At 39.9% G+C, this 22,914-nt stretch overlaps 1 protein-coding gene across 4 annotated transcripts in view; it reads left to right on the plus strand.

The window, feature by feature from the left end:
• The window catches only part of TECRL (trans-2,3-enoyl-CoA reductase like), a 58,709-nt gene extending 38,587 nt beyond the window's left edge, over positions 1–20,122 (plus strand). For 2 of the 4 annotated variants that reach the window (XM_058803653.1, XM_058803654.1), the window contains exons 5-12: positions 7,043–7,158; positions 9,153–9,258; positions 10,339–10,411; positions 12,195–12,238; positions 15,795–15,852; positions 16,734–16,819; positions 17,236–17,281; positions 18,396–20,122. In XM_058803653.1, the coding sequence (XP_058659636.1) occupies positions 7,043–7,158; positions 9,153–9,258; positions 10,339–10,411; positions 12,195–12,238; positions 15,795–15,852; positions 16,734–16,819; positions 17,236–17,281; positions 18,396–18,523 (657 nt within the window). In that variant the 3' untranslated portion in view covers positions 18,524–20,122. Of the gene's footprint in view, positions 1–7,042; positions 7,159–9,152; positions 9,259–10,338; positions 10,412–12,194; positions 12,239–15,794; positions 15,853–16,733; positions 16,852–17,235; positions 17,282–18,395 lie in introns of all 4 variants that reach the window. The other 2 variants (XR_009274660.1, XM_058803655.1) reach the window with 2 other exon arrangements.
• Positions 20,123–22,914: the final 2,792 nt, after the last annotated feature.

A 22,914-nucleotide genomic window follows, 5' to 3' on the forward strand; every position in this document is an offset into this window, starting at 1 on the left:
ATCTGTTTGATGTAGAGGAGAATGTCACTGAATATGGTTCTCAGCAGGTACATATCAGGGTTTCCATATTTTGTGGCCAATTCAGACAGAATTAGTTGTGGGACTGGGACCCTAAAGATTGAATATCACACTCAGGGAATTGTGAAAACCTGACAAACTTTGCAGAAGTGCCAAATAAGCTTGAAGTTTGATTCTGTGTGAATCTGTGGGTGGCCTAAGAACAGCTACAAAAAAGTGCCAAAGACAGAAAAATTGTCAAAAGGTTTTTCATTGCTAAGCCTCTTGGATCAATAGACAATTTGGTATAGAAGATGATCTCCAGGAAAAAAAGTCACTATTTCCTTGACAGCGCATTTTCCAACTACAATTATTTGCAATGCAAAGCACCTCTGTTTTACAGCTAACAATTTGTACTTGGCAGAGGTCTCTGCTAGAACACACATTAAGTGTTGCTCTACCTTGGTACACTTGGCCAAGTCTTGAGCTGATCCCAGTCAAAAGCTGAGGACATTTTCAAACATTGTGACCTCTCACAAAGGCAAACTACACACACAAGATTGCTCTTATTTTTCATTTAATTAAGTCTAATATTTTTCAGCCTCCAGGGTTATCAGGAGAGAACAGCTTGCCTTTGCCTGATTTCTTGCCATGGTTTTATATTGTTTGTGCCTTTCCTTGGGCCACACACACTTCTGGCTCTTTGTTACTGCCCAGTGGCAGCATGAAGTGAACTGATAAGGGAAGAGGAGATCTCTGAAACTGCCCAGCTGGCTGATTTGGATTCCTCAGATGCTGCTTCTAATGATGCAAACAGTGTTGCAATAATTTCTCTCTGTTCTCAGCAACAAGTGCCACGATGAACCATGCCAGAGTGTCAATTTTTCAGTTGCCAAAGGGAATTAGGGAGCTGCTGGAAAAATTAATTCTGAGGGTTCTAGTTACTGTTAAGCAAAGTAAAGACTGAAAGACCTATGCCTAAGTATTTATAGGGATGCCCTTGAGTTTTTACCCCTTTGAGTGCAAAAAGAAGGTAGGGGGAATTCAGTAAACATAAACAGAACAAAATGTTTCTTTCAGTTATACATAATTTTATGCTTAAACCCTTCCTGCTACTTAAGGAACAAAGAGCTGCCTGATGTACAGAGCTGGTAAATGTAGACATTTTCCTATTTGTATTCAGCGGAACTAGGGAGGTTGACATTTTGTCAATCTATGCAAATTGAGCAGTTCTAGTCCCTCTAGAATGCATAAGCCTGGCACAATTATTTTGTATGGGGAATTTTGCCTGACCCCATCCAGGGTGTGAGGAGAGCACAGAGAAGAGTGAACCACAGGGTGAACCAGTGTTCAGCACAGAGAAGCAGAGACTGAACCAGTGTTTGAGAGGACCAGGTGTCCCTTCACCCAAGCCACTGCCCTGGACAAGTCCCTGAATTTCTCTGTATTTCGGCTTCCAAAACATTGGCAAGGAAGTAACAGCATTTTCCACTTTGCAAAGTGCTTTGAGGCTTCTGGACGAAAAGCAAAGATAAGGTTATTTACAATAATCAGGTGTTTAAAAAGCATTACTTTGTTTACATGTCTACATAGCAGATGACAGACACATTTTAAAATGATGCACATTTTAAGGCAGATTTCAAAATGCTGTCAAAGACCTGGAAAGATTTGGCAGCAAATGTGAACTCACACTGGTGTTTGGTTACAAACAGAATTTGAATTCTTCACTGAATATGTATCAGTACAAACACATACAACATACATGTATGTGTATGCATAAGAATAACATCTGTTAATTTGCAATAATTTTCCATTTTGAGTAAGAAACATGAAAGGGCTTGTAGTCTCATGGAAGAATGTTGACCATAGTAAGAAGTGGTCTGATGCCATGGTTTCAGACAGGTCAGTCTTAGAAGAGAGGAGGAAGTTGGGATTTCACCTCCCTTATTTCACCGGCTTGACTCAGGGACAAACAGCATCCATTGCTGTTCACTCCCCAGCTCCTGAAACTGGCCAGAGTCAGCTGCAATTTGCCTACAAAATCCTACAGCAAATCCATCCCTGTCTCTGGTATTTGCAGTAAATATTGAGCAGCAGCCTGAAATACTCATAGACATGGAGTCCCTACAAAATCTGCCCAGACAAGGGAAGTTTCAGGTGCCCCTCCATGCACAATTTAGGTTTTGTAGAGTGGATTAGTCAGTTCCATGAGAACTGGAAGAAAAAGTAATTGAATATTCAAGCAGCCCTTAAGAACTGTATTACCTGATGCAAAATTGCTGCTGCTGTGGATTTTTGCAAACATGAAAATACAAAACTTTTACAAAGGTGAAGATTTAGGGAAGGTGCTAAAATTATGCCATTATCATCCCCAGGTAACTATATGGCCTTTAATGAGGTTACAAAGTGTATAAAGTAGAAATTAAACTAGAAATTAATAATGTTTCTTAATGATCATTAGCTTAAGAGTACTTGTGGCTGGGATTGTAAAAGGAGTCTAAGGCAGTTATATGCTGAGTTTAAAGTGATCTGGGGATTTGGGAGGATTTAACTGCCTGTTTCTCTTGGGTTTCTCTGAAATCCCAGCTGTGCTCTGTACACTCACACACAGCAATGGTCTGTCTGTCTGTCTGATAGCAGCAGATCCCCCTCTTTGTGCAGTATGTACTGTGCCAGCCTGACCTTGGCCCAGACCTGCAGCTATGCCTTTGTCTCACATTTATCAGAGAAACTAACCCTGTCCATTAGATAATTTATATACTGCAGCTGCTTTTCCATCAGAGTCACCCAGGACATGACTGAGCTGCTTTGTATCTCTTGCTGGGCTGAGGACTACAGACAGTGACCCAAAGTCATTGTCCTGACTGCAGGCATTACCCTCATCCCATGCCCCATGCTTCCACCCTGACATCCCGTGGGCAGTGGAGGAGAAAGCATCACAAGCAGCACTGGTGCCTGGGAAACTGGCCCTACATGGCATGGAAAGAGCTGCAGGAAAGGGATCAGTGGGGAAGAGGCTCTATGGCCTTTCCTCAGCTCTGCTGCTTGTCATAAATGAGACAATGTGAGCCTATGCCAAAAGGCAACAAGATAGGGCAGGCCATAAACATTACAGAGAGGAATTAGCTATACCCTCATATGAAGATAGTAATATGTGGGCAGTTAATTTATAAAGATTTGGTTGGACTTTTTTCAGATTCCCTTCACTCCACTGTCTGTGTTTACAACTTCCTTTTGTCCTTTTCTGCTGTTTCCCAGCCAGTACACATACATGGGACTTTAACTCACATCAAAGTCCCTTCCACTCTCTTTGGCGGACCTGTTGGGACAGTGTCAGGCACTATGTCAGCCCTAACAGCCAGAAAATCCTTCCAATATCCTTAAAGAACTCCTTTCAACTCTGCAGCATCCATACCTCCCTAAATATACCTGGCCTGGGATTTGAATTCCTGGCTGTTTCTCTGTTCAGCAAGGTGTTCCTGGCACGATGAGCTGGATAAGAGATAAAAGAAGCAGGTACAATCTCGTTTATGCAAGATGGTTTGCTGATTTGCAGATTAGCTCTCCTGTATTGTTTCACCTTTTGTTCCATCATCTCTTGGATGATGGAAACTTCTACTTAGCTCTCTTTTGGCTGGTTTTGGATCTCAGTTTTGATGTTTACATAGTAGATATTTCCAGTTTAGGTGTTACTGAATCATATCTCTGAGGACTGATAACTGAGATTATTAAAGAAGCCTAATTTTAGCACCCTGTATGCTGACCATGCTGGGGAGAGTTTTGATTCCAGAATACTTTCATTTAAGAGCACTTTCTCTATGTTACTGAGAATAAGAGGTCTACAGGGTATATATTTAATGTCAGACACTGGAGAGGAGAGAAGGAAGGTAAGAGAACGGGACACTGTGCAAGATTTGAAGAAGAGTGTACAGAAGTGGAAAGAAAAGACAATCTCTTATTTTCTCTCTTCAGAGAATTAATGATGAGCTCAACAGTTAAATCCTATTGAGATATGCTCATTGCTATAGAGACATACTGCTACTCCAGGAATATATATTTGTGTTTTATGGATCACCACATTTGGTTGCACCCAATACATCAAAATAATCTAGGCAGGACCATAAAATGGTAAAAAAAAAAAAATTCTTCTAAATATTGGGGTTTGGTGTGTTTGTTTGTTTGTTTTTGTTTGTTTGTTTTTCCTTTTTTCTTTTTACAATTCTACAAGTCTACAATTCTAAATGTGCTCTGTGTTTTAAATGACCACTTTTCAAAAAAATAAAATGATATTCCTTTTAAGAAACAGCAAGCTACAATGTTATTACTTTCAGGCCTTTGTTTAAAATGTGTTTTTTTTTTTTTTTTCAGAATGTGTCAACAGGGATTACTGATTTTGAGCACCTATAAAAATGATGGGTTGAACTGATCCTTGACACAACAAGTAACTCCCCAAGCCCAGCAAATAGTTAGCTATAGGATGAGTATGAAGATTCTAGTTAGGCTTAATTGCCTATAATCATTGAGAATCAATAGTAAAAGAATGGTGCTTGCCCTTGATTGCCAGTGGGTAGAACCAATAATTGTAATGCTGTGTTAATTTAAGACTACTTTCTTGTTCACCTGCTTGAATTAATGGGAATTTCTAGCAGTTTCTCTGCCTGCCTTTCTGAAACTTGTTTTTCATTTATGACAAATTTAAAATCAGTAGGCCAGAGAATGACAGCAGTGATCACAGCATGGGAGATGCAACAGAAGTAAAGAGTCTGAAGCTTACCTAAACTAAAGGACAGCAAAAACTACTGCAGCAAATTGAGCCTCATCCTCTAAAACAAAATGTTACTGATCTTAACTATGTGCCAGTGTGACTCAGTTATGAAAGGCAAACACAGTCCTGCCTGCCCAGAGTGATTGCAAATCTCCTGGCTGACCCTGCACCACTGCCTCCACATGGGTGATGTGACAGACACACAGACAAGGCTGAACCCTGTCCCCACCCTGATGCTGCTCCCCATCACAAACCCCAGCTCAAGAGCTCTCTCAGCTGCTTCTCTGAATTGCTCTCGTGCATCTCCCCTTCCTACATCAAACCCCATCACAAAGATTCTGTTATCTTGTGTCTGGAGCTTTGACTTTTAAAAAGAGATTTTTTTACTAAATCTTGAAACTCTCCTTCTCCTTTCAGCATCTGAAATCAGTCAGGGGGTAAGGGGGGAGCACTTGGTGCAGTGACAAGTAAACACAACTTGCTGCTAAGTCCTGCCAGACTCCTCCTGGCAGCTTTGCAATGTGCTTGTGCCAAACAGATGTTGAAAGCTGGCAGTCACGGATGTACTTTGTGGTGCAGCTCATGGCAGAGAGAAAAAGCTCCACTGAACAAAGCAGCTCATTCCAGGCTCTTCCCCTGACCTGCTCAGACCACATTACCTGCACCTCTGTCCCCTACACCACCATAGTCTAGATTTAGTCTGTTAGGTTTAAATAGAAAAGGCCATCCCTTACAGTGTCTGCAGAGTGCCAAACACAGTGGGCTCACATTTTGGAACAAATCCATACAACTGCTATCAGGACAAAATTCTAATAAGCCCTCGGCTGTGAGGTATCCCACTATGAGTGCTCTTGCACTCCTGGATTAAATATTTTTGCACACACACAAACACACACCTGCTCTTGGGATCATGCAGAGTCTAAACGGAGCACAGGAATCACAGTGTCACTTGGAACGAAAGGGAATTTGATGTTCCCCTGGTAGAGTACACTTAAGTCTGTTGTTACTTTTGGAGACTGTCCCGCTATGAATGGATAAAATTTCAAAATGTTTCCCCCTGTAACAGAGGAAAAGGGAACCTAATTGCCAGATATTCCTGTAGAAAACCTTTCTCTTTCAATGTTCTTCCAAAGAGTGATTAGAAGAACAGCCTGATGGGGAGCCAAATACTAGTTCTGTAAAAGGTGGTCTGAAGTTAGTGTTGCTTCCTTAAGCCACAGATGTTTATTCATTACAATTCTACAGCAGTGCCAATAGACACCATAAAGCCAAATAACCCAACAGTTATAAATCTTTCTCCTTGAAGCAATGATAGGCACTTGAGATACGATTTGCCAGTCCTCGTAAATGTGTAGGGCTACAGCACTACCATTTTATTCTGGGATTCAGTGCAGTGGTCAGTGACAGGTGATCAAATCTAGATCTCTCATCACTCTAATGTAATTTTACTTCTTCCATTTGTGTGTGGCTTAAGAATGTTCCCCAACAAAAACCAATACAGACTGTACCCAGCCAAAGTGAGACCTTAAAACTGAGGGTGGCTCATGTCATCTCCATGATTCTGCCTTCTCTCCCTGCCCCTCCTTTCAGCTCTCTGTGCCTAGCAGGGGTGACAATGGTGAGATGAAATGGTTTCTTCTTTGTCTCTGTCACAGTAGGGCAATTTGTCCAGTCTGCCCACCACAGGCTATTTTTGCTGGTGCCTACACAGGGAGGAGAACCACACAGTAACCAAAAAAGAGCTCAAAGCACCATGCAGGCTGGTCCTGTTCTTCCATCCTCCACCAAATTTCAAGCAATGATAGCCTCCCTTCCAGATGACTCTGCAAGCCACCAGGATTCAAAGCTGTGTTTGTTTCTGTCATGCCTGGTTGGCTTTTAACTGATGTACCACTTAATTGCAAAAAGCACTGGCAGAAAGCAAGCTGCCTTCAGTTTCTTGGCTTTGTTTCTCAGTGTTATTTAGATTCCAAATAGGCACTTGATGGCACAGCCAAAAATATAAAGAGGAGATAACTGTGATTTTGACCACCTTTCATGAAGCATTCCTGACTGGGTTAATGTTCTGCACAGAAACCTATCTCTCATTTCCTAGATGGATTTTACTCCTTTGCTAAAGAGACTGCAGAAGAATCTCTTATGTGTCATTTAAATCCTGAAAATGAAGCCAAAAGTAATTTGAAGGATGAATAAGGGTTGTGGATAGGGGTATTCTTTCTCTCACAACTTTCCTCATATAATTTTCTACTCTGCCACAGCTATTTTATTTTTCATTTCCAGTTTTTTCTAACAGAATACACCGGGCCTCTTCTCATATATCTGCTCTTCTACATTCGCCTCTCAACTATTTATGATCAAGTGGAAAGCAGGAAGAACTTCCGCCACCCAGTGGTTCAGTAAGTGACATTTGTGGGAGTTATCTTCCTGGATCATGAGAAACCAAAGGGATGGAGATGGCAATTCCAGAGCTGAGGATGTTACAGGGAGTATGAGGCTGCCTGCATCATGTCAGATTCAGTTTTAACCAATACCTGTAGGTCATTTTAGCAGCACTTATAAGCTTGACCAAAAAGGGGATCCCAGCAATGGATCACCATGGAGATGCAATATTTTCCTCAAATACTTTGACATCACATCAGAAAGTGAAATAATAATCACAGTGGGTAGTAACCCAAAGTCATGCTTGACAGAGAAGACAAGACTTCAGGTGCTCCACTCCCATTCCTGCTCTTGAGATGAGCAGCATCAGCATCCAGCACAGAAGATAACTACCCCCACACCAGCTCCCACCTAGGCACAGGAAGGAGAAAATTCCACAAGTGTGCACATCATGAGTCAGGTCAAGCAACTCAGAAGAAGCATCTCCACAGGATGGAGGTAGAATGCACCAGGCAGCCTGGGAACTTTCACACTTAAAGAAACTTTCCTTCAGTGGAATTGTCCCCATTCTGGGTGATTAGTGCCTGGCAGAAGGGTGACAAGTGATCAAGGAAAGCCTGTCACCTGCATAAGCTGGACCACTCATAGGAGGGTACACAGGCACTGGGAGGCTCAAGGACTGTACAGCTTTCCCACACACTTTTTCCACACTGTGACTGCAGAATCAGGGGAACTGGTACACAGCAGAGAAATACAGTGAGTAATAATGTCATTTACAGATGGAGGAACAGGCACTTGGAGAGACATTAAGGGAGTTAGTGGAGCTGGGAATGAGAACACAGAATAACTGAATTCAAATCCAGAGCTGCAAGATACTTGTCTTCCTTCTCTTGTGCATATGCTTAAAAGGAGAGAGTTTCTGGCAGCACAGAAGAGCCTGCAATGGCTTTGCCTTCTTTTAGGTGGGCAAGGGTTGTGCAGAATCCTGCCAGTGACCACTCCTTAATGGGTTCATCTGAGGTCCCCATCCTAAGCCAAATTAATTTAAAAATTTCCAGCAAAGCTGGAAATTTGCTCCAGGCTTTGGATAAGTCATTAATTGTTCAAAATTCTCTTAGCTCAACTCTCTCTGGTTTAATTACTTTGAAATTGTTTAATCTTTGACTTTAGCTACCATACACAACGCATAATAAAATTATTTGAGAATTCACATGCTGAAAAACACTTTTCATTTATGTCTTGTAATTGGTTTGCAGCAAGAAGGGCTATGGTAGTACAGTAAATGTAACCAAGATAAAATGCCATCAGGAATCACTCCTGACATTTGTTTCTGAAACTCAATCACTAGGAGCTGCAGCTCATTCTCAGAAGCAAATCAGCAATGCCTGTTATTGTTTCATAATCTTCCTCAAAAGAGAATCAATATAATAATTTCTACCACAATTGCCTCATTTCTTTATAACAGGCAACAAAAAAGCCATCAGAACGGATTAACTCGCAACAAAATCTCATTTTACGTCCACAAGGAAATGAAACACAAACTACCTCCATGCAGCTACTTGAGTTGGCAAAGGACAAGGAAACCATTCAGAAGACATTCAGGATATTTTTAAATGTCAGACACATCCTACAGGAGCATTAAGGTGGCCTTAAAACGTGGGAGACATCTTTTGGAAAGGCGCGTCAGACGCCTGGCTGTACACTCAGCTGTCCTGTCTAAATGTCTTGACAGGACTATGTATCACATTCAGAGCTCCAGGAGCTCTTTTTATTTCAAGGCTAGTAAAAATAAGTTGCATCCCTGCAAAATGCAAGCAACTTTGTCTAACACTGAAAATTATTCCATTAATCTTTGGTTCCAGATGCTTCAATTAAGACAATATCTTAAATCCCACAATTTTAATGTGACTGCAGTTTTGGAGTTCTTATTCCTTTCATGACATTAACTGTGAAGTAATAAAAACAATCTTTCACTTACCTTAATTTCCTTCTTTTTTTCTCTCTCTTGCAGCTTGGCCTGCTTCTGTCACTGTTTACACTACATCAGGCATCTTCTGGAGACATTATTTGTTCACAAGTTTTCGGAAGGGCACACTCCTCTGAAAAATATGATAAAGGTGACAATATTTTTATCATCTTGTGTAAGAGAGAAAGAATATCCTCATATCAAAGCAGTCCTTGGAAGAAGATAGGGAAATAAAAATTAATTTATTTTGTAGTTCCAGGAATTATGTTTAGTTAAAATACAGACAACAGGATGGATTTCAGGACCATGTCCCCAAGGACATAAATTGAAATCAATGTCCATTTTCGCTCCTGCATGTAAATGTCCACTTTGACTCATTCACCCAAGGGGCTGATTGTCAAGTCCAGGTTATTTTTCAGACTCAGTACTATTTTTTGGTGATAGCTGCTGCTGCAGTATCTAGCAGTGTTGACAGAAATCATACACTGCTTTCTTGGTGCCGTATAAATACAGAGCAAGAAACAGCCTGGTGCTAGGGAGTGAAAATCAAATTACAAATAGGAAAAAACCATTCTTCTTCTAAAGATGGAGGCCTCAGGCAGGAAGATACTGAGCTGGCCAGGTCTTCTCTCATCCAAAGCCTCCTGAATTTCAACCGTGTGTCATTACTCACAGGCCTTCTTTTCTTTTATTTTACACACTCTGTCTTGGCCATTTTGTATTACCCCTCCATCCCATTCAGTGTGATGTAAAGACCCTCCCTTTAAACATTTAGGATTCTGGTGAAGGAGATTTACACATGGCTATGATACAGGGCTTCACTTTTTCTTGTTTTGTCTGGTTTAGTGTTCTGTTTGTCTTGCTCTATCTTGCTTGGAAATGCCAAATTTCAGATACAGTAACAGCTCAGCTGTGTTAACCAGCCCTAGATTTTTAATAGCACTGCTCACAGAAATGTGATCCTCAGCAGTAAAATCAAAAAAGGAGAAGACAAGTGCCAATTCCTACCACAGGAATAAAACAACAAAATAATAAAAATATCTACACTATATCCCAAGTTTATTTTTTACTGGCTTCACAGCAACTTAGAAAAATATATATTCTAAGGCTCACAAGCAACTGCAAAGCCTTTCAATGGTCTCAGGTTTTGCACTTGGCAGAATTTATACTTTGAAAGTTACAGTTTGCACTTCCTTATTGCCCTTTCAAAAAAATTATCTGTCTGTTTCAGGGCTGTGCCTTTTACTGGGGATTCACATCCTGGATTGCATACTACATCAACCACCCACGGTACACGCCGCCATGTAGGTATGGGCAGGACACAAAACTGACAAACTCGCTCTGGAAAAGTCTTTGCTGTGTAACCTGCAGTTCTCCAAAATCAAGAAATGGGTCCCACATTAAATCATATGGCCGATCCAGCCAGAAATTAGTCTTTGTTCCCTGTCAGGAGGAAGATTGTTGTGTTGGAAGCAGCTCTGCTTTGTGCCACTGAATGTTCATGCCTGTTCAGCAATGGTCAGTCGCTGTCCAGTTTATGAACACAACATTTTGGACAAGCAGAGAAAACACAAAGATCAATATATTTTGCTCATCTTCACAACAATTGTACTAAAGAAGTCAGGAGAGAAATAGAGCTGGTGAGCTGGTTGCATTTTCTTGGAGGAGATATTTATTTGCTAAAGATACACCCTTTTCATGAAAATTAAGCTTTTTTTTTTTTCCTCTGAGAAACCAGTAAAAATCCATTACATACTGCTGATAACACAAAGATTTTTAAAAAAAAATTTTTGGATTTCATCCATCATTTTGTTCCCTCTCATCATATTTTATTTTTGTACTGCTGTTTCTTCCTGATTTTTTTCTGCTTTCTCTGTGCACTTTTGCTTCTTTTGAGAATAATTTGCACAGGTTTTATATTCTGCTACCTTACTTTCCTTGTTATACCTTAGTCTTTCTTTTCCTCTGTATCTCAGATTTATACATGAACTTTGGGGAAAAAGCCTTTGCTTTGCCATTTTTATTTACACTCAGTTAAATTGCTAAATTTTTTTCAATAAAAAATTTCCCCTAGATGACACTTGCTTTTCTTTCAAACTAGCACCAACAAAATACAAAAGTTGTATTTCAAAATTATGTGATTCATTGAATGACAGTTGGATTTGGTGTGGCTTTGATAACAATGCTGCAAACAATGCAGAAACGTCCCTAGACACAGTTTTTAGCAGCCTGGGCTATCAAATCAATAAGTGCAGCTTCTTTATAGGGGAAGCTCTTTGTTCAAGACACAAAAGAGGAAGCATCCAGAAGAAATATTTCTAATTGCCTGCCACTGCTTTAAAATGCTGTTGGCACCACAGAGGGGTCCTGTGCCAGCCAGGAAAAAGGAGTTCTCAAAAGTAAAGGCTTGATGAGACATAGCCAAGGCAAGTGAGGTAGGTACACATGGTTTGTGACCCCCAGCCATGACCAAGGTTTGCTTGGGAATTGTAAACCTTTGGACATGAACATGGTAGAGCCCTACACTGGTTTGGGGACAACCAGGAAAAGGAGGGGGCAGCCAGATGGCAGGTAAAATTTACAAATATTAAATGTATTTCCTGCATGACTGTGAAGCAGGTAGTGGCTGTGTAGTAAAGCCTCACCATTGCCTCACTATTAAAGTAAAAAGAAGGTAATGGCTAGGTTATGCATTGAGTTTTCTGCTCCTGGAAGTAGAAGGGTCTATGGATAAGGCTGCAATTCTCAGCCTGATTTTGACACTGACCTTCATTCCACTCCCCTCCTTGCCTTTTCAAGGGATTCACCACCACCAGCTGCTTTGACAAAACACTGGGATAGATGAAGCTGGCAAATACTAAAAAAAGTTGGGTGAAAACTGCCTTGAGATCAGTGGTGAAAAACTGGCATTTCTAGAGCACTGTTACTGGTTGTATTGTCTTCATATTGTGTGTGATAATATCCAATCTTTCTGCAGAGCCTGTCAGGAAAGAAGCATTTCTGCTCCTCAGCACTAGATTAATTTCATCCATAGCAAACCATGTGCATACCGTAAAATGCAATTTATAATTTCATTCTGTTTTCTAGCATTTGGCCACAAACAAGTTTCTTACGCTGCTCTTGCTTTTCTGGTATGTACAAAAATGAAGTTTTATTTATGATGATGGAATAGGATTAACTCACAATTTAACAAAATGCAGTAATGCATAAGTCCATGTCCACAGCTTGTGTACTTGACGGGATTTAGTACTAATCTATTAGTGTTTCTCAGTCAGGAGGTGTCCTACTAATATTTATGTACACAGAGTTTAAACTGAAGTACTGTATTTGAGAGCTGTGAGAACATCATCAGCACGATTACTACTGGTACTTGTGTTAGAACACTAATATTTAGAACTGAACCTTTACACTGAACCTTGTCATTTTTAAAACACTGAAGAATTATGTATCAAGCAGACTTTTGCAATAGTTCAGTGTACCCTGAATACATCAGGCTATTACATCAACAGCTATTAAAAATGACAGAAATAAACCTTGCCAGATTGGGATAAACCAAGGGAAAATGTAGCTGATGAAGGATGGCTGAGACTACCCAACCTGCTGTTTGAACATAACTTTACAGTGAGCCAGAGCTTGGTAAGAAGTTCTCATGGAAATGTATATCCTCTCTGTCCTCTGGAACTACTGAGCCAGAGTCAAAGCATCCTTTTTGAAAATCAGATACAAATCAGTTTCCAGAAATATGACAGGGTGATGGGACAATCTAGGCTCCTTCAGGCAAACATATTCAGAAAAACATCCGTAAACTCTTTAACAATATTTAAATGCTTTTGTAAATTGGGACCCTTAAAGGTCACAGTTTTGGCAGTGCTTGTCTCTGGGTCTGTCCATGCGGTTCTCAGCTTTTCTTGCTCTTACAAGGTACAGCAAAGACAAGAAAAATACCTCTGTGAAGAAGTTCACACACTCCATGATGCTCTAGACCAAAAGCAATAGCCCAGCACTGCAGAGACAGGAGGCTGTGGCACTGGCAGCCAGCAGTACACCCAGACCCTGCTGTGGGCACCCTTCCCAGGCTCAGGGGGTGTTTGAACCCAAGCAAACAGCTTGCCTGGATATTCAGTGCTGCCAGCAAAACTAGTCCTTATCAAAGTCTCTGCTTAGAGAAAGCCTCCTGTTCCTTTGCAACATCCTTCCCTGCACCAGTGGAACGTGCCCTGCAAGGAAAATGCTGCCATCAAGCAAAGGGATGAGTCCTGTTGGGGGTGTTTGCTATAAAATATGTCAATCCCCTTAAGATCTGCATCAGCACCTCGTCTAGGCTCTGCATTCTTACAGCTCTTTTGAGAGCTCCCTACCCATGGAAACTCAAGACCTGTCCCTTTGAGATCTCATGTTGGCAGATTCCCAGACAAAGAATTTAAAACATCAACACACAAAATAAAATAATTTGAGCTGTTTTCACAGGTTTCCAAAACATATGAATAAAATAATTGGAAGATTTCTTTTCTTTTTGACTCTCTTTTAAGTCTTGTCTTTATTACACATCCTGATTTAAGTGTATACATCTGCAGCTGCTGTAAACAACAGTACTGAGTAATATGAAGAATTTCTGCAGGTCCTCCTGGTAGAGTCTCATGTTTAGAGAAATTAAGCTTTGCAGGGATTGTTTTTCTCATAGGGTACACTTGGAATATAAAGAGGGGAAACAGTGTGTAGGCTTCAATATTTTATAATTGTCAATAGCTTCAGCTTTTTCTCTGCTGTTTCCCGCTGCCCCATATTTTATATATGATAAACTGAGGACTAGCTTAAATTTAGCATGTAGAACATTTACAGTCACATGTCTAAAGAGGGACACAAGAGTTAATCACAGCAGAATGCAGCTGCAGAGTCAAAGGTAAGCCAATAAAAATCCCTGCAGAAATGCCTTTAGCTTGTTTCACTTAGAATTAGTAGGGGTTAATTATAGTGTGTGAACATCTCTTGCTCTACAATACTATAGGCATCTCATTAGCTATAGAGTTTTACAAAACCACTTCTAACCACAAAACCTATTTCTTTAAAATAATACCAATCAGAAAAAACAAATCACGTTCCCAGCTCATAATTGGAAGTATGTAAATTAAAATTATGTCCACTGCTATGCTTAGAGTTATAGTTTCTGATATGGTATTTTATAATGGAATTTCATTTTCTGGCTATTTAGTGTTTTACATCTGGTATTTATAGTAGAGGATTGTCAGTTAGTTGGAATTAAAAGAATTTAAAAGGACAGCAGGACTTGAACTGTAACTACCTATCCATGCAGAATAACAGCTAATAACAATCTATTTATGAATAAACCCGATTTAAATCTTCCAAACAAACTCCACAAAAATCTCTACCAAAATGGAGAAAATTCTTCAACAATTCTTCTATCTACAATGTTCTTTCAGGCAATAGCACATTTCAATATAAAATGAAATTACATATTTCTTTCAATTAGCTTCAAAAGAAATTTGTTATGGATGACTTTCAGAATTGACTTAAAAATGACAGTTGAAGTTATTCCTTTTTTGTATTAATTTTGTAACTTCACACTTTTAACAACTCTAGGTTTTAACATTTTCCTTTTCATTTTAATTTCTTCAACATTTTTGACCCTTGCAAGATATAGAATTATAAATTATATAAGAAAATGCAAATTTTAACACTGCATGTTTTCAATTTGAGAGGCCAAATCATCCTTCAAACCCAGAAATTAATAAAAAAAGTTCAATTCGGCCTGAGCTTGAACTGCACACACCAGTTTTCTTCACAGAGTAAGGGAAAAAAAAGAAACCATAAAATTATATAGTTGTGATGACAGGTTATCTTCTTCAGGAATTTAAACTGATTTTCCTACCAGTTCCCATTTTAAATATGGGCAAATATTGATTTTCATTTTTCAGCAGTCATAAGTGATGAAGTACTGAAGGGCTGAAGCAAATCTGAAATCAGCCTGTGCTGCAGGCTGTATAACCAAATGGAGAGAAATGGTACCTCCACCAAAGGTTTGAAATACCTGAATGTTAGAGACCAGCTTTGAGAAGTTGGTTATGGCTGGAAACGGCGTAACCAGAGAGTTCCAGAACCAGGAATAGGACTGGCTCCCATCCTTTGTCAATCCCTGACTACTGTCCATTCAACCAGTCTGCTTTTTAGAGATTACTGCTTTTTAAAATCACCCTTTTTTCCCTTCCTGTTTTGCTGAACACCTTTGAAAGCGTGTGTAGGAAGAGGGGTAGGGACATTACCCAGTGACATCTTTACAAAACCAGAGGTCAGCTTTTCACCTGCTTCTCTGCAACTTGGATTAAATCCAGAAAAAAAAGAAAAAATCAAGAAGAGCATCTTGATGGATTCCTTAGAACCAGGGAATCTCCCCAGGGCCAAACCTGTTGCACGTGCTGGGCATGGGAACCCCACTGAAGGCCTGGCTGCACAGAGCTCTGTGGAGATGTTCCAGGGGCTTTCACTCAGTGTTTTCCACAATGTTCACTGGACACTCATGTGTGTGACAGAAATCACAGGCTGTTTTCTGGAATACATGTTTCCTGGATACAGAGACTGAGTTGTAACGGGGAGGGTTCTGGCTATGCACTGCACACAGTTGCCACAGCCTTTTAGGCATATGACTGAAAATATGTTTTAAATGTCTTGCAGATGTGTGAAGCTGGAAATCACTTTATCAACGTAGCTTTAGCTCACCAAACCAATTCAGGTCTGTCTTTGTTTCCTGTTCCTTAACCTATCCATCTTCTGCTGCTGTACAGTAATTTATGTGCCCTATATCTGTTGAATAAAGAAACATGAAGTAGTAACCATGCCATTGGTCTAACACCTTCAAAAATTTGTGACAAGAAAACATTAGTAGCACTGCTGTTGTTTCAAAACATATAGCAAATTTATCTTAATTAGACACAAGTGCAATTTAAATATGGATTTAAGCGCTGAAGTTCTTTAAAGCATGCTGGTGACTGACATCAATGCATTCAATTTTAAATAAGTCTCAAAAACTTCTAAACTATATTGCAGAGTTTTTAGAAAAATTCTCAGGCAAAGATGTACATGCATATATTCAAACACAGAGACAGACTCATGAATACTTACACAGTGTATATATATGCTCTTAACAGGTTGGGGTTTCTGCATTTTTGTGTCATGAGAATAAAGGTTATGCAATATATACTGGAAAGTAAAATTTGTTTTCAGACACTAATAGTATAATTTCCCCACTAGAACACCCTATAAAGAAAATATCACAGTATGATCAACTTCACACACAGAAGTCAATTTCCTTTCTGGAATGTTTTCATGCACTGTGATTAGGAAACTGCTTATGTTATTTCTTGCAAGGGGCTTAATTCAGCTTAAAAGCAGAAAGAGCCAAAAAATTGATTTAAGTTCTTTCTCACTGGGATAAATACAGCTTTTGCTACCTCAAAAGATTTCACTGAAACTTTTCTAACAGGTTGTACCCTGAGAGCATTGGCCCCAGGGATTGCTGCTACATAGGCAGGCTGTGATAAGGCTCAGCTCCCCTCTCCCTGGACTGAAACTGGTTCTGATTTTCCCCACCCTTTTTTTTTCGCCTTTCACAAGGAAATAGAACCTGTTTTCCAAGTCCAACCTACAACCCCTTCACGTGGCTCTTCCTGCTGGTATCCTGTCCCAACTACACATATGAGGTACATGACTTTCTTCTGCTTATGTGCAAAGGGTAGGTGGGTACTGTTTCAGCTTTTGTCTGCAGAAAATCTGCAACACCTCCACACAGTTTCCTCTGCACATCCATCCTTGTTCTTCCTATGTCAGAGTCTCCTTGCTCCCACAAACATTTCTCCACCAGACCCTCTGCTTCCCTCACATCCCTACCACATGGACTTTTCTCTATATTTCCCTCCACTCCACTCTCCCCAGGGATCTAAAATTTACCACCCATCCCTTCACCCCATCCAGCACACTGGGGGGTTAATTTCTTACTATTTTTCCTCTCTCATTTCCATACAAGTACCACACTCTTTTTCCATGGGGAGCTTTTGAAAACTTGCCATTTTGCTTTGCATAAAATATAGAACTAACCGTGCCTTTTTCTTTGCAACAGGCTGGGTCTTGGATTAGTTTCACGGTGATGACACAAACTCTGCCAGGTAAGTTTGAAACAGAATGAAGACAGCATTTAAAGTGTCTGTGGAAGAGAATTCTAGAAATCTAAGATTTGCCAAAAAAAGTTTATAGTATATGAAATATTGCCATCAAATTTGCCATATGAGATAAATCTCCAAGATGCTTGTAAGAGCAGTCTGCTTAGTGGAATCTGAGACTTTTCCTCAGTACTTTGCTGCATTCTTAGAAGACCTAAACACTCACACAAAAATATGGTCCCTGGAACTGAGCTATCCAAAACATTCAGTTTTTAAATTATTTTTCCATTTCAAAACAGAAACCTATAAAAACTACTTGTAAGAAGTAGCCCCACACAGCTTACAAATGGAAAAGAACGAATTTCAAAAGTGGGCTAAACTGCATCATGCAAAGAATAAATTGAAATTTTGTTTGAAAAGATGAAATGTTCTTGTGTTTTAGGCTTTAGTATGAAAATTATCTGAAAGTCTGGGGACAATGTAGGGCTGTCCCTACAGTGGCAGGATCAGAAACATATGCAGCGCACTCATCCTTGCTGTAATTGTCCCAGGCATAGCTTAACTGGACACCAAATGGATGTTTCTGATTAACCACCTCCACATTAATCAAAGGATAATGAATTTGCAAAATGCAAATGCAGTAAAATGATCCCCTATTTGGTGCCTATTTGTTGGATCTGGCAGCTACTGCCTAGTTGCTTTAGGGCCAAGCTCTCCCTCTACACAGCAGGGAGTTAGAGCACAGCTCCCTGTCACGGGTGGGAGCCAGAGGTAGAAACAAAGAGGTGTTGGAGTTCAAAAGTAAACTAGAAATATGGTCGAGGGAGATCATGGGTATAGACAGCACCATGGCCAAGGATGCCTTGTGATATATGGATTTATGGTGAAGACAGAGGTGGTACAGGGTGTGTCTAACAAATGTGAAAGGCATCTGTGCTAAATCTGAGGGGGAGGCTGAGCCTTGGGCTGATATATCAGCAACTGCTAGGCTGAGAGGAACTGCTGTGTTGTCTGCCCACAAAAGAGACTGCAAATATTTCTATAAACCCTACTGCATCTCCAGAAAGAGGCACTGAAATAGCAAATGTGATCCTTTTCTTTGAATCTTTTTCCCTGCTAGTTGGTGTCTTTGCTTTCCTGATGGTCATCCAGATGTCTCTGTGGGCCCAGAAGAAACACAAGCTGTATCTGAAGAGATTTTATCCAGAAGTGAGAAGAAAAGCAGCTATGATCCCCATCATCTTCTGAGATTGCCACCAGAGTTAGAGCCTAAGTGAACACTTCAAGAGTCAACTCAGAGTAAATGAGCCATTTCATTCAGGAACTAAGTGGATCAGAGGAAAAACTATTGGATATCTTTTTCAGGAAATTAACAGTTCAAGATGAAGAGGTTTTAATTAAATGCAAAAATTTAGCTCTTGAATTCTTGGTTCCTGCTAAAAGATATGATTTAATTAGATTTTCTGTAATGGAGCTAATTGAAAAGGGACAAGAAAATTGCTTATATTGAATGCTAGATATTTAGCTGGTGTAAATGGGCACAGATGCTGCTAAAATTAATGAACAAGACTCATCTGCCACATTCAGGTATGGTAATTTTAAGGTTCAGTGTTAGATGTTGTGGAGAGTCTTTGGATTTTTTCATCATAAGATGTTTCACTGCCTTGTTTTTATTAAACTGCACAGAAAAAGCACATTCTGCCTCAGCTCCTCTAAGGCATCACATCAAAGGATGACCACTATGCTTTGAACACTGTTTAGTCTAGCTTCACTAAGTTTTTTTTTTTTTAATCAAATCTCATAACAAATTGTTTAATACAAATTGGCTTAAATTGCTCACTGCAAAGAGGACTGTCTTTCTTTTCTTTTTAGGCAGGCAGATCAGCCCCACAATCCCACAAGGGGACCGCTTATGACACCTTCCCATCTTGTAACTAATTTGGGGCATAACCTTGGGTACATCACTGAGGATCACTTCCCTTTCTCACACCGAAGAGTCTGGAAATAGCAGAGAACCTTCTGCACTAACAAGTGTGTTCAGATCCCCTTGTTCAGTGCCTGACTGCATCCAGACACCATTCACCTTTACTTGCATGAAGCAGTGTGGAATCCTTGGGCACAAGGTGAAACAGAGTGTGGCTCATTGTCAAACAGGAAAGAGATGCCAAATGCATTTCAGTCCATGTCTGAACTGCCTCAGGTGGACACTGCTGACAGGCTTCAGCTCCCCTTTGCCTTGGCCAGACTCTATCTGCTACTTTGCTTTCCAGGACATTATTTTTTAAGGGATTCTCTGGGCTTGTTGTTCAAGCCCTGGAAATACTGAATAGCTTTCTTTGCAAATCAGTGGCACCCATGTCATGCAGGAGCTCAATTTCAGTAAGGCGCAGTAAAAGAACCAGAACTGTTTCAGCAGGTGTCAGGATATGAAGAGTTAGGGCATTGAGTCCAGCTTTCATTCTATTTCTGTTGCACATTTATCAATACCTTTTGGTGCCCTTAGGCTGGTGAAAAAAATCTTGCCTAAAGAATTTTATAATCATTAGAGAAACACTGGAGTACACCAGCAAGGCAGGCAGTTTGTCTCCTAAAAGTGCTGTTATCTTTGCTCCAGCTCAAGTGCTCTAACAAAGTTAATTTACCTGGTAAATTTGGTTCACATCCCTCTTCTAATGTCTAACTTGCTACACTTATCCTATTAGCCACTGTAACTCAGTTTCATCTTTGTAATGTAAATACATAACTTTCCATATTTTTTAACTTGCAACCTGTGAAATAAAATTTTTATTCCTCTCAATGGAAAATCCTAATCAAAGTGAATATCCAGTTCTCCGACCCAGACTACTAATAAAGATCTATTTTTGAAAAATTATTTTCTGTACTGTTTATTCAAATACTTAACCACAATATTTTTAAAAGTCTTTTTTTCCCAGAAAATGTTAGATGTGTGAATAAAGGTGGTTGTCTGTTTTTTTTTTTTTAATCCAGCTACTGAAATTCTTTTCCCTTTGTGTTTATTAAATTAATAAAATAGTTCTTATTTTAGCAATCTTAAAGTTAACGTAGTACATATAGGAGAGTAACTTATTAAAATCAATTAGATATCTTTTAATCTTTTGATTGCCATGGCTGCAGCTTTAAGTCTGCTCAAGGCATGTTTCCAGTGGGATTCCAATTGCTAGGAACACAGTTCCTATTCAATAGTTAGCTTAGGTGGAAGAAATACTTCTGGAATTGTTAACTACCTGCTTATTAGCTGGTTATTCAGTGCATGGGGTGAGGGGAAAAGTTTTGGCTCCTGAAGTAAAGTAAAAAGTAAAGTACAGGGCAAGAGCAAACACTAGGTAAGAACAAATGAAGATACATTGCAGAAGGCTGTCTCAGATAAACATGATAGATATTTTGAGTTCCACCAGTGGGGTGTTGATGAGCTAAAACTGCTCTGAACAGTGCTAAATGGCCTCACAAATAGCAATAAATCTAACTTCCTGCACCTTTACCTTCCTACACATCCTCCTCTGATTTTCAAGGCAAGTTCCATGCAATTAGAAAATGTAAGTTAACTTCCTGGAATGGGGACAGGGTGCATATTCTGCTTCAAAAAAAAAAAAGTTTATAAAAATCACCAGTCTTGGTTTTGATAAATGTATCAGAGGCCTTGTTTATAGAGCACAAAAAACCCCAAACAAAAAACCAAAAAAACAACCCCAAAGCCCCATACAGATAAAATAAAAGTATTCCTATATAAAAATATCAACAGTGATTTCAGCCCACAAGCACCATGCACATTTTCAACCAAAACAGTTGTCTTCACACAAACATTTTAATGAGGAAGTTTCTCATAATTGCGCTGGTTACCTGGAGAAAAATGCCTCATTAAGCTCTGTATATCCAGGTCTTTCTCCTATGAGGGGCTGATGAGGGAGTAAGTGGTCAACTGCAAATTCCTTCATCTGTGTTTTCTCTTAAGTGCAGACCTCACTCGCCAGAGCCACCAGTGGAAGGAAGGCATGGGCAAGGCCACCCCATACCAGAAATCCACCTTCAAGGTCAAAGGAAGTCAATCTCCAATAAGAGCCATAACAGCTCACAGAGGCAAAAATTACCACATTCCTCACAAAAGGGAGGAGGGCAGGAGCACTGGGCAGCAGGAAAATCAAGTGGTTGAAGTTGGAAACATGATCTGGTTAGCATGAGGAGCTGCTACAGACCCGTGTATGTGGCAATTCCTGCTTAACCCTCTTCAGGAGGGAAACCATCGGAACCAAGGGACCACAAATAAAGCAAGGTACAGGGACTAGACAGCAGTTGGGTCAGGAAATGTAAAAACAAACCAGATGGAGTATGAATAGATCCTTCCTGGCCTGCCCAATAAGGACTGTGTGAATGGCATTGCCAGTGGGACTAAAGTATATCTCAAAATAATCCCTGTTCCACACGCAGAGATTGCTCAAATTCCAGGTCCTAACATGCTCACCCTGCAGCTTACAACTGGGATTTTTCTGGAAATCTCCACATGGATGAGTCCCATCTGTCCCAAATTATTCCTAAAACATTCAGATTAAGGAGTCTAAAGTTAAGCCTCCGGATACACAGCTCTACATTTTTGTGGGTTGTTCTTGCCATTAAATGCCAACCTGGAAAAGAGCAGGCACCAGCTCAGGCTTTCTGGTGGTGCAGGGAGGCGTTGTGATGGGGAACTGACGTGGCAGATGCTTCTGTACACAACTTGGCAGCCTATATTTGGATTCCCAGTTTGAAAAAGCCCTTAAGACCCAGCCATATGTTTGTCTTATAAGATGGATACCACATCTTCGCAGCTGACAGGAAAATGATCTCTGTGATTTCATCTTTCCATAGGGAAAGTGGAGCTCAAAAGGACACTGAAAGCAGAAGTGAATAAAGGCAGATGGTCATCCCTTTTTAAAGTTGCTATTATCATCAAAATATCTTGTACTTTGCATTGTTTTGTATAAAGTAAGTGACTCCAAATTGGCTTTTATCACTCTAGGAACTGAGATAAAACAGCCTGTTATCAAAGCAGTTCTCTGAAAGAGAGCCTGCAGTGTTAACTAAATATAATAAAATAAAAATCACTGAATGTGAAGACTTCTAAAGCACACTGTAAGAGGAAAAAAGCCATAGGAAGGCAAGAGACTATTTATCTATTTATAGGTTTAACAAGTGTTGCTGAACTAAAAATTAATTCAAACCATAAAAAGCTTTTCAGCAAGCTAATATTTTTTACATGATGCTTTATTGGCTTTCCTTTTCTATATCTTCCTAGGCACAAGTGCTGCCTACAAGTGATATTCCTTGTCATTAACATTCATGGAAGATTTTAGAGAAACATGCTCTATGCCTACCCCAGTGTTCAATAAATAAATGTACATGAAGAGTTGTGCTGTCACTGAACACAGATTAGTACCTATATGAACAATATTTTTTTATGAAAGGTCTGTTTCATCATAGGTGAGTGCACAGAGGCTGCTGTACAGCTACAATTAAAGGTGATTTTCACATCACACATGTTCAGCATCACAGAAAAATGTTTGTGTTAATGGTCTCTGCACATCCTTCAGCCACCTGTGACTCAGACTTACAATTCTTTCTGCAGGTATCAGCTCCAAGAGCTGAGC

This window comes from Ammospiza caudacuta, chromosome 4 (assembly GCF_027887145.1).
Source record: "Ammospiza caudacuta isolate bAmmCau1 chromosome 4, bAmmCau1.pri, whole genome shotgun sequence".
Classification (NCBI taxonomy): Eukaryota; Metazoa; Chordata; class Aves; order Passeriformes; family Passerellidae; genus Ammospiza; species Ammospiza caudacuta.